Source organism: Felis catus, chromosome D1 (genome assembly GCF_018350175.1).
Source record: "Felis catus isolate Fca126 chromosome D1, F.catus_Fca126_mat1.0, whole genome shotgun sequence".
Taxonomy (NCBI): Eukaryota; Metazoa; Chordata; class Mammalia; order Carnivora; family Felidae; genus Felis; species Felis catus.
In genome coordinates, this window is record NC_058377.1 from 95,810,475 (window position 1) to 95,823,086 (window position 12,612).

General features: G+C 38.4%; 1 protein-coding gene across 4 annotated transcripts in view; it reads left to right on the plus strand.

Annotated features, from left to right (window-relative positions):
- The window catches only part of TTC17 (tetratricopeptide repeat domain 17), a 126,968-nt gene that overhangs the window by 76,738 nt on the left and 37,618 nt on the right, over positions 1 to 12,612 (plus strand). For all 4 annotated transcript variants that reach the window (XM_006937212.5, XM_003993184.6, XM_045039155.1 and 1 more), the window contains 2 exons: positions 9,281 to 9,540; positions 9,985 to 10,138. In XM_006937212.5, coding sequence (XP_006937274.1) covers positions 9,281 to 9,540; positions 9,985 to 10,138 — 414 coding nt within the window. The remainder of the gene's footprint in view (positions 1 to 9,280; positions 9,541 to 9,984; positions 10,139 to 12,612) is intronic.

Sequence of the window (12,612 nt, forward strand, 5' to 3'; positions counted from 1 at the left end):
ATAAAACATTAAAAAAAAAAAAAAGATCTGATCAGGTAAGTTGCCTGTGTTTAAATTTTTCAGTGGTTCTCTATTACCTATAGGAAGAGTCCAGGTAACATAGTGAGGGATAGGAAGCAGTTTGGTCCTTAGTTTTGTCTTCAAGATTACCATCTACTAGTATTCTACATAGCAGGATGTACAGTCCTTTTACCATTTCCCTCACATGCCATGCTTTTGAGTCTCCATGTCTGCACAGGCTGGGAATGGCCCCTGTGTATTTTTTGCTTTATATGGATGACTGTTGTGCATCTCCAAGATCCAGCTTAAATGTCACCTCTTCAGTGAAGCATCACAAGGGTCTCCAAGCACTTAGCTGCTCCATGTGCTGTCTTGTTCCCACTTTTTTTTCAGGGTACATTTCATACAATACGATGCTTGTGTGTCTTATCTCCCATCAGACTATGAAATTCCTATATGTCATGTCCTATATTACTGTTATTTCTGTGTACAATAAATATATTCAAGTAATGAGATGTGGCATTTGCCTTCCTGTGTAGGTTGGATTAACATATTTAGCAATTACAAAATCTGTGTTTCCTTATAAGTGGTATTTTATATATATATATATATATATATATATATATATATATATGTATATATATATATATACACACACACATACACACACACATATATATACATATGTGTATATTTATGTGTATATATATATATATGTGTGTGTGTGTGTGTGTATATATATATATATATATAAAGGATGTCTACAAGAAGCAAGCTCGACCTTAAAAGAGAAGTCGTGACCTTCCCCTTTGCAGATTTAGAAAATTAGTTGCATCAGTTCTGTCAGAAATCATTGGGCTTTAAGGAAACAAATTTCTATTTACCAATTCAAAAGAGGTGGATTCTTAAACTGGGTAGTTGTTTTGTTAATTTACAAGGGAGCTACTCCTCTCTGGTGCCTGACAGCCTCATGTCTCCTTCTGGCATCAGGTACCCACATAACCAAATGGACATCATGAAGTTGCTTGATAAACTCAGAATCACCAGAAATGAAACTGAGTGATGTTAAGGGGTATTTTATTCAATTTATACAAACTGTTCCTATTCCAATATAATATAGCTCCCTAGTGACCAGAATACTCATGACTACCAAATTAGTCTTTTTTCCTAGGATAATTCAGAATAAAACCCAACCAGAACCTTACTGTTTGTCTCCCCATTTTCTGGGTAGTACATCATTGCTTGAGACAGATTATAACCTAGTGCCTAAGTTTCTTTAGTCTCATGTTCCCCATGGAGTTGTCCCATCCCTGTCCTGGAAAGGCAATATGGTTGCCCTGGCTGAGATGGGAGCTTTTCCACGTCCCTTCAACATCAGGCAGACTATCTCTTAGGGTGGATTCCTTTTCAGATTGCTAATTCAATCCATAGTGTGATGATGACTCTTACTAGTTTCACTCTCAGGTACTAACTTTTCTTTGCTGTATGTCTAAATTCTGGGAGTACCTTCTTCTTTTCCCTGGATACTAACAAGTCCACCGGGACTTCATTCGTGGTATGTTAGTATATTCATGCCAGCAGGCTTCTTATAATGTGGTTAGCAGAGTGAGAAAAACTCCCATTTTTTAATGCAAGTAGTGTGTTGTAATAAAAGCCAAGCATAGACATTAAAGAATTTTTGAAAATTCTGTTTTTGGAGGAAAATTTAAAGAAGTACAAATAAATTTATTATAAACATAAGTAACCATAAACGTATGAAAATGACTGCCTTTCTGTGATACTTTATAATTTACAAAATTTATGTGCTCACTTTGGCAGCACAGATCTATAATTGGCAGACTTACGAATTATGTATTAACCATGTGAAATAGGTATTATTATCAAGCCCATCTTATAGATGAGAAAATTGAAACTCAGAGAAGGTGAGTCCCTTGCCCAAGATCATCCTCGGGTCTTCTGATCCCATACATTTGCCTGTGGGTCTCAGAAATCGGGGGTTGGTGCATTAGAACTTATTTTTCAGTTGATGAGGTCATTTTTAAAGAAAACTAGGATGTGCAGTTACCATTATTTTATAGAATAAAATTTTAATGTCAAAAAGTAACAAAGACGATCTCAGAATAAAGGTCAGTCTTTTTCAAAAATGGACAGTTGGCAACCTTACAACAAAAACTTGTGTCTGGATGGACGTGTGTGTGTGTGTGTGTGTGTGTGTGTGTGTGTGTGTGTGTGTGTTATAACTCTATGTACATACCCTTTTTCTGTTTCTCATTTTACTAAGGATTGGTACAAACTGTGTCACTGATTAACATTTGGAAAACACTGCTTTAATACTTCATCATCTAGTACAAAATTCCTCCCCGTAAACTTTAGCTGTAGAAGGAAGAACATAGGTTTTGTAGTTGGAAATAATGCTACTATGTCCTTGCTCCACCACCAACTAGTTGGGCAAGTTGGGCAAGTTACTTATCTTTCTGAGCTTCCCTTACCTCTTTAAAACTAAACAAAAAAATGCCTCAAGTGATTAGTATTTTAATGAAATAACAGGGAAACATTTATTTTAGAGCCCGGTACACAGTTGGAAGTCAGTAAACGTTCACTTCTGTACGCATAGGTATGACTCTATTGCATCTGTTAGAGGCTGCTTGTGAGCCACAGTCCTCACAAGTACATATACACAGTATCTGCTCAGAAAACATCTGTGCAATTAAAGGGAGCCCTGGCATTTGCACAAGAGTTGTTCCAGGAAAGATTATATGCTTTTCTGAGGTATCCTCTTGAAATTCCTAGTTTTCTCTTGCTATACTGACCCCGCTCAAAGAAGGAAGAACATCATTGGTGCAAATCAAAACTGATGACTTGGTGTCGTCTTCTCAGAAGTGAATCATTTTCTTACCTACCGAGTCTGAGTGATTTCATTTAAACCTTTTGTGCTTTGTGATTACCGGCTTTAAGTATTACACCATTGTTTATGCATTAAATCTTAAGGTAGTCTGCAGCTTTACACTATGACTTCAGAAGCAGATCACTGCCTTTTTTTTTTTTTAAGTTTCTTCATTTATTTTGAGAGAGATTGAGAGAGAGAGAGAGAGTATGAGCAGGGGAGGGGCAGTGAGAGAGGGGGAGAGAGAATCCCAAGCCGGTTCTGTGCTGTCGGCGTAGAGCTGGACGCAGGGCTCAATCTCACGAACCCAGAGATCATGACCTGAGCCGAAATCAAGAGTCAGATGCTCAACCAGCTGAGCCACCCAGGCGCCCCCAGATCACTGCCTTTTAAAGAAAATTCTAGAACTCCAAGACAGAATTGCCCAAGGTCTTATGGTGGTGGAGTCCTTATTTAAAAACAAATGTGTCTAATTCCACAGTATACTCTTATTTTGTGAAACAGAGGGATGTATTTCTCTCTGGTATCATTTTCAAAGGTAGAATGTGCCCTGGGTGGCTTCAGAAACCACAGTCTAGTACTCCAGCCTGTTGGTATTAATCATGCAAGATTTTCTAGAAGAGATGTTTTGAGTCAGATTTTGAAGGAGGGACTTTTTTGTTGCTGGTCATCTCTTTGAATGTGTGATCTTTACCTCTGTGTACTGTCAATCTGTTCTGTTTTGAATGTAGAACTCACCTTTTCATCCTCTGCTCCCTAAAACTTTTCTTGAAATGAATCTCCCTCCCAAGATTATTAATACTGTTTCTCACCCAATACAGTCACTTTCTTTTACTCCTCTTCTGATGTCCCACTCCCTCTCAATGATTCATTTTGGGGCTTCAGCTTCTGCTCCAGTCAAAGGGAGCTCAGTCTCCCCTTGGCAGCCCATTCCATTTTCTGGTTGTTTGAAAGTCTTTCCTAATATTGAGCTAAAATGTGGCTTCTCATCTCTGGTCCTGAAGCTCACAAAGTCAGTCTTGTGTCTCATCAATATCACATTTAAAGATGATTCTTTTCCTACCTACCCTGCCCCTCCATGTTTTTGTTTCCTTCAGCTAAATGTCCTCATTTCCTTGAACAGCTCCTGTTAGGGCTTTTAGTACCTTACCACTCTCAAAGTAATCTCTCCAAAATTAAAAAAAAAAAAATCTTTCTAGCAAAATATTTTTCAAGCTTGATTTTTTTGTGTGTTCCTTTGATGGGATCACCTTTGGTTTCTTTAGTCTTTCATTTAATATGATTTTGGGTACTCTCACCAAGTCGCTTTTCTGTGAATGTGCTCTGCTTTGAAAATCTCTTAAACTGAGGCGCTCACACTTAACCCTGAATCTCCAGGTGTATCTGGAACATTGCAAGATTATGCTGGAGTTCATTTTCTTCTCCTTCCACCTCCTTTTCCTCTTTCTCCTCTTCCTCTTCTTCCTCCCCCTCCTCTTTCCCTCCCTCTCCCTTCCTCCCCCCCCCCCCACACTTCTCGTTCTTTTTCTTTTTATCAGATTTTTTTTTTCCTTTTAAATTCAGGACTACATATGCTTCTCTCCATCTCTCAACACTTCTGCTAGTCCCTGTGATTCTTAACAGATTACCTGACATGGCTCAAATTCAACTCTAAATTTTCCTAATATTCTGAGATAGGGTTTCTCAAGTGAGAAAACATGAACTCATCTGAGCCTCACTGTGGGTGCTTGCAGTCTCTTCACTTCATAATATTTATTCTCCTTTTTCCAATATGAAAATGGTACATGGTAAAGAAGGTAAAGAAAATAATAGAGATATTGATCTCAGTTTCTCTGTTTTCAGTTTATAACATACCATCTGTCCCATAAGCAGAAATCCTAGTATTTACTTTTTATTCTTACTTTCAAGTATAATTTAAAACATTCTGAGATCCCACTGTAGTCCAGACCTCTCTCCAGACCTGCATTCTGTATTTCCAGCTGCTTATTAGACAATGCCTGGAGCTATGCTCCTCCATCCATTCTAACCTAGACCATAAGCTACATGAGATGTTATATTCCGAGCTCTCAGCACATTTTTGGACACAAGCAACAAATGCTTAAATGAATTTATTAGTAAGTGTCTGAAATCCCAACATGTTGTATCCTGTTGCCCTTTCCTAATTCCATAGTCTTTGTAAACAGCATTGTTTACATTTTCACAGATTCTAAAACTTCATATAGTAGGAGCGCCTGGGTGGCTCAGTCGGTTGAGAGTCAGACTATTGGTTTTTGGCTCAGGTCATGATCTTGCAGATTCGTGAGATAGAGCCTTGTGTCGGGCTTTGCACCAACAACATGGAACCTGCTTGGGATTCTCTCTCTCCCTTTCTCTCGCACTGCCCCCCCACCCCCGCTTGTGCTCTCTCTCTCTCAAAATAAATAATAATTTTTTTAGAAACTTCACATAGTAAAAAAATATCATTATTTCACATTAGGCTTTGAAATCCTGAAATCATCTTTGAACTTATGCTATTCTTTGTTGTGATATCCGTTTAACCACCAAATTCCATTTTTCTCCACTGAAATATCAAGTACCTCTTTCCTCTCCCTTTTTAACTTTTCCCTTTTACAGGGGTACCTAGGTGGCTTAGTCTGTTAAGTGTCTGACTTAGGCTCAGGTTATGATCTCATGGTTTATGAGTTCAAGTCCTGAATCGGGCTCTGTGCTGACAGGTCAGAGCCTGGAGCCTGCTTCGGGTTCTGTCTGTCTGTCTGTCTCTCTCTCTCTCTCAAAAAATAAACATTGAAAAAAACTGTTTTAATTCCCCTTTTACAAACCTCACCCTAAGCCAGTTTCCCTTTAAATAACTTTATATATAGATTGTTGAAAAATGCCTTTCTAATTGGTCTCTTTGTCCTCTGTCTTCCTTCTCCACCCCCAGTTATGCCAAGTGATTTACCACTCTAACCTTCACAAATACTATGGCTCTCGTCTTGTTATTCTTCTGCTAGACAAACCAGAGGCTCCCTTTACGCTTAGTCTTGCTCCCGACTTTCCCAGATATCCTCAGTATTCACCTACCTTCCCTAAGTATCTTGTTTGCTGAGATCATCTGTGTACATTCTTTGTTCTAATTCTTGTGAAAGTAGTAATGCCTTCACATACGTTCTTCCTTACACCTGCAGTATTTGTACATATGGGTGTGAGAGTATATATATTCATATGCTCCTCCCTCTGGGGAGTGCCCTCCCCAGGCCTCTCTCTGTCTAAATCCCGCCTCACTAGCCTGCCTTCCTCTAAGAAGCATGTTGTGACCACATTCAATTATGCTTTTCCTCTGGAAAAAAAAATATTTAAATGTAATTGTTCTCTGATTGTTTAATGTATGTAGTTTTGTGTCTCCAAATTGATTATACAGTTGATCCTTGAACAACACAGCTTTGAACTGCATACATCCACTTACACACAGATTTTCTTTTCAATAAATACAATATAGTACTGTAAATGTATTTTTTCCCTTATTATGTTCTTAATAATATTTTTAGCTTACTTTATTATAAGAATATAGTATATGACACCCATAACATACAAAATACATGTTAATCAACTGTTTATGTTATCAGTAAGGCTTCCTTCCGGTCAGCAGTAGACTATTTGTAGTTAAGTTTTTGGAGAGTCAAAAGTTATATGTGGATTTTTGACTGTGCAGGGGTCAGCACTCCTAATCCCCATGTTGTTCAACTGTATTTAATACCTCAGAGTCAGATTCTCTATCTCATAGCATGGAAATAGGCACATAGTAGGCTCTAAATAAATAAAGATTGATTTATTATTTAAAATTCATAGCACATTTTGATCTCCCCATTCCTCACCTTTATTTAGCACTGTTCTTTAGGAATTGCTACTACCCCAACCCCTGCAGCCTTTGAAAAGGATTAATGGCTGCCAGCAGGGAAAGCCTGCAGCAAGTTCCATAGTCTCTCTTGACTGGAATACTGATCTCCATCAATGAAAGGCCCTTTCTCTAAGAACTTTTTAATAATGATAGATATTACCGTATGGTATGGGCGTAGGGGAGCATTAGCCTTTGGACCTGGGCTTGCAGAGCTCTTTGCAACTGAACAACTTCATTTATTTAGAATGCTTTCTAAATAGCAGTAGTGGAAATAATGGAAATGGAAATAAGGCTTCCAAACACAGCATCCCTATGCAGCTGTAACTATACACTGGGGAATTAGTTACCTGCAGTCTACCTTTGGCCAGAAGCCACTTTTCTTTAAGCCCATACTCTTGGCTGCAGCCAAATCTATCAAAAACCCTTTCCTGTCTCAGGACCAGGTACAAGGAATCCCATGATAGCCATAGGAGAAGGAAGGAGAGGAAGCTAAAATAACATGAGGAATACTTAGAATTCTGTTGCTACAAGTCAGACGGCAGGCCATTCTTCTAATTAAGTTGCTTTTTAGGGTCCCTACAATAACCTGTCCAACTGCTTTTCTGAGTTAGCTACTGAGAAATTTGTAAATCATATAGTATGCCAGACTCTGTTAGAGACATGGCGCCTGCTTTTAACCCATGACAAGGTAAACCTTAGACTTTAAAAAGTCTTTAATTGCCAGCAGGACAAGACAAAAGTAGGAGCAGCAGATCCTCAAGAACCTCACAAACCAAATTATTCCTGAATTCCATTCGTTCATCCTACAACCGCACCTATTAAGTGTCAGGTACCATGTTGGACATTCAGGATATAGTAGCAAACAAGATAGAAACTGAAAAGTAGAACTCTTTGTCAACCCTACATTTATACTACTTGCTACATAATTTAGACAAGTTACCAACCATTTTTATCTGAATATCCCAAAGAAAATGCGTTTACAAACCCCTCTTTTACTTCATGCTTTTTTCAGAACTTCATTAATAATAATGATAATAATAAGCAATAAAACCAGCAGATTGGTTCAAAAAACCTAAAAGACACTTACCTGAAAGGAGAGCAGTATATTTCCAAGTCACTTGTTAAATGGAGAAGCGGTAAACTTTTTCAAGAAAGAATAACAGATTTCTAGTGGGATTCCCAGCCTGACAACAGACCTTCCTACTTTCCGGAATAGAAAGTGGGATGGAAGATAGAGATGCCACCAGAGTCAAGGTTGACACTGCAGACCTCATGTGAGTAGGGCTCAAAGCTTTACATTGCTTTTAGCCTTGTGGTCAGACATCTTTCTCACCCCACGCCTCCTCAGAGACTAATACTATACATTTCTCATGTGGGTTACTCACTATGGGTATAGGTCTGGTCAATATGGATGTGAGATTCCTGACCTTGGCCTTATTAATACCATGTTCTAAATCACTGAACAAGCCAGAATTACCACCTAAGGTTATTGGGGTAACTTAACCAGAATAACATAGACTGGCATTTTGTAAGCAATCAACCCCAAGCTCTCAGGTCGTCCGGTGACCTTACAAAAGGAGGCATTCCGTTTTATTTGGTTTTGTACCCTATCTATTTCCAGAAAGGAATGGAAATGGCTTTCATGGAGCACACAATATAAGAGTCAGCCATTAATTCAAAATAACAAAAGTTAAATACTAAGGTTTACTTATTTTATTACAAAAGGAAAGCATTATGTTAAGAAACTCAGATGAATTTTTGCCCTGAGCTTTCTAGTTATCTAGGTACAGAGGGGAACCTATAGGGTTGTGTAACCTTTAATGTAGAACAGTGGACACACTGACTTCTCAGGAGAGAGAAGTTTTCTAGGCCATTGCACTGGGGAGCATCCATGGAAGTCTTTACGTAAGAAACTTGAGCAACGTAACAAATAATGTCTTGATAACCATTTTACAAAAAAAAAAAAATTACACTAGTTTATTATTATTTCTTATACATAGCCATTAGTGAAAATGGGACTCTGAAATGTGGCATTAGGATAATTTCCCATTAAATCATCATTCAGTTAAGGCAATTAGACTGTATGGCCTGGATATACATCTATGATATTTCATATGCTATTTGAATAAAGCTTCAATAATCCCACCTTTTCAATAAATAACATCGTAACAAACTTCATCTTTGCCATCCGTGTCTTATATCTAAAGCAAGTTGGTCTTTTTTTTTTTAGATACGTATATAAAATAGCCATCCTCGTGCTCACTAGTGACATATTCTATGCCTCTCTGCCATCTTGCTGCTGCTGTTGTTTTCATCCAGCCTTTTGACAAAGCTACACAACAAAGATGGTGTTTTATTATGAATTTTGAAGATGATGAATGGTATTTTTATTATGAGGGTGGGCTATAGAAGTTCCTCTAGGCAGGACCAAAACTTCTCAAAAAGTGAGGTTGGAGTCATTCAAGTACTTTAGTGAGTACTATCTAATTTTTAATAACACGTGGGCACTTGAATTTCAGGTACAGTGGTTGAGGAGAGCAATGGTTCTGATGAGATGGAGAATTCAGATGAAACAAAAATGTCTGAAGAGATACTGGCTCTGGTGGACGAATTTCAACAGGCATGGCCTCTGGAAGGCTTTGGGGGAGCACTGGAGATGAAAGGGCGGCGTCTAGACTTGCAGGGGATACGCGTACTGAAGAAGGGTCCCCAGGATGGAGTGGCCAGAAGCTCTTGCTATGGAGACTGCAGAAGTGAAGATGATGAAGCAACAGAATGGGTGAGGTTTGCCAACTCCAGTCAGACCAAACTGTACCCCGGGTCTTGGTAGGGGTTTGCAAAGTGTGATGAAGCTCTTGGGGTGTGGCACTGCCTTATTCCACTCTCCAGTCAGCCTTCACACTGGCATCATGCTGCAAGAAGCATTTCGCAGTACTTCTGTATTGCCAACTCTTTCAGGAGGCAGAGGGAGTGCAAGGGCGTTGAGCTGCACTCAAAGCCTGCAGACTTGGAACTGCCCAGTTCAGGCATCTTAATTCTCAGTTTCCTTTATATGCCCTTCAGGGCTAAGTTATTTTGTTTATTTTACTAAACATTTTTCATTTATACCTTTAAGAATTAAACAGAAGGAGAGAATCCTCTCTAGCACAGGACTGGTTACTCTTAAAGCCACCAGTATTTGATAATTGCTCTAATTTGTCCCCAACTTGTTTCCATTTTCCAGATCACATTCCAGGTCAAACGTGTAAAGAAACCCAAAGGAGAGCAGAAGAAAACCCCTGGCAAAAAGGTAGAACCAAATCAAGCAGAAAATGTGCATTGTTACCAATCAAACCTGGAGATCACTGGCCCAAAGGTAGCATCTCCTGGGCCACAAGGTAAATTTGAATGTACAGTATGCCAGTTTCTTTTTTCAGATTTCACTGTGTCAGTTCTCACTGAGAATGCGTTTGTGACTTGAAGGAGATCAGATGAGAAGGTAATGGGGCTAAGTGAACAAGAAACCAGACGTTGGTATAAAAAGTTTGTTTTGACATTTACTTGATTTTTTTACCCATTGGCTATTGGGCTTATATTCTTTTTGTTTTTTTATTTTTTTAATGTTTATTATTTTTGAGAGAAAATAGACAGAAACAGAGACAGAGCATAAGTGGGGCAAGGGCAGAGAGAGAGGGAGATACAGAATCTGAAGCAGGCTCCAGGCTCTGAGCTGTCAGCACAGAGCCCCATGCAGGGCTTGAACTCACGGACTGCAAGATCATGACCTGACCCAAAGTCAGACGCTTAACTGACTGAGCCACCCAGGCGTCCCTGTTGGGCTTATATTCTTATCATCTTGAGCTTAAGTGTCCTATTGATTCTTGATAGTCTAGTTTAATATGGGGATAATGATCACATCTATCTTACAGGGTGGTTGTGAGGACTATAGGAGTTATATGTGTAAAGTGCTATAAATGAACTGGCCACATAAGGCTCGATGAATATTTATTTAAACATTTAATCTTTTTGTGTGTCTGATATCTCTTTTAAGTATTGGATAAATGCTTTGGAGCCACTCCCAGGAAAAATGCATATACATCAAAATTTGTCATATACTTTTAGGGTTCATAATTGTCCTGAAGTGCATCTCTGAACCCCAGGTTCAGGCCCATTGCCATGGGTCCACTTGACTTTCTTTTCCAGCAATGAAATAGTGGTGATCAAATGTCCTTTTAAAAAAAATTTTTTTAAGGACATTGTCACTGTCTTAGACATCAAAATCCAAGGTAACTTCATGAAAACATGTCTTATTTAATTTGGTGTACTTACCAACTGAAAGCAGAGGGCACATAATAAAATATAAAGAATGAGATCATGTTGGCTATATTCCAGAGTGAACTGTTACTTGTGAAAAATACTAAGGGCCCAAAAAGGACATCTTGTCATGACTGGAGTTGAAAACATGCAGTAGCTTTACTGTTTAAGGATGACAGTATGTGTGAACAGGTTACAGAAAGAAAGCAACACTTCCTCTAGTAGGTCTGTCTTCTGTAACAAGAAAAGGGTGTTCAAAATGTAAAACATCATTATGGAAGTGAAAATTCCAATCAGTTATATAGTAAATGTAATGAAATCATAAAAGTAGAAAATTTAGGGAATAAAAAAGGAGGGGACACCTGGGTGGCTCACTTGGTTAAGCATCCGACTTCAGCTCAGATCATGATCTCATAGTTTCATGAGTTCAAGTCCCACGTTGGACTCTGTGCTGACAGCTCAGAGCCTGGAGCCTGCGTCGGATTATGTGTCTAACCCTCTCTCTGTCCCTTCCTCGCTCCCTCTCTCTCTCTCTCTCACAAAAATACATTTAAAAAAATTTTTTACAAAAAATAGTAGAAAATTTAGGTGAATATATACTTTCAGGTGTAATAGGACTTTCTAAGGCAGAGAGAAAAAGAAAAAATAATTCTGGCACCAGAAAACACCATAAAATACAAGGGCAGAGGACTGAAACAAATTATTTTTGCAGAATATTTGTGTATCTTTTACATAATATGTGATAAGCAAAGGATATCAATATCATTTAAAGGGCAATTACAAATCAGTATGAAAAATACAGCATTTCTATAAGATGTGCAAATATATAGATTGTTCACCAAATATACACACATAAGTTGGCGAGTGAACATGTTGGAAAATGTTCATCCTCACTAGCAATTAAAGATGTGCAAACAAACAGCAACATTCCATCTTTGTTTATCAAACTGTCTTTAAATGTGCAATACACAGACTTAATGAAATGAATTTGGGGATCATTTGACCATAGGTATCAGAAAATTTAAAAATATACCAACAATTTTACTTCCAGTAATGTATCCCAGGTAAATCATCTTATAGGTGCCAAAGACAGAAGTACAAAGATTGACCTGAGTTGCTTATCGTAATAAAAAATTGTAAACAACTTAAATGTTAATTGCCTAAATAAATTACAGCATGCCGATGCTATGTACTGTGCAGCCAGGATGTTTGTAATTTAGTAAGTGAACAAAAGCAGTTTATTAAATAGCATAGAGAATACTTTAATTTTTGTAAAATAGTAAATATACTATACTTTGACTACACTTGTTCACATTTCTGTATCTCTGCAATTGAGATGTATCTTACAATTGATATTTTAAATAATTGGCAGTGTTTCTCCCTTTTTTTTTTTAATGTTTATTTTTGAGAGAGGGAGAGAGACCGTGTGTGAGTGGGGGAGGAGCAGAGAGAGAGAGGGAGGCACAGAATCCAAAGCAGGCTCCAGGCTGCAAGCTGTCAGCACAGAACCCGATGTGGGGCTTGGGCTCATGAACTGCGAGATCATGACCTGAGCCGA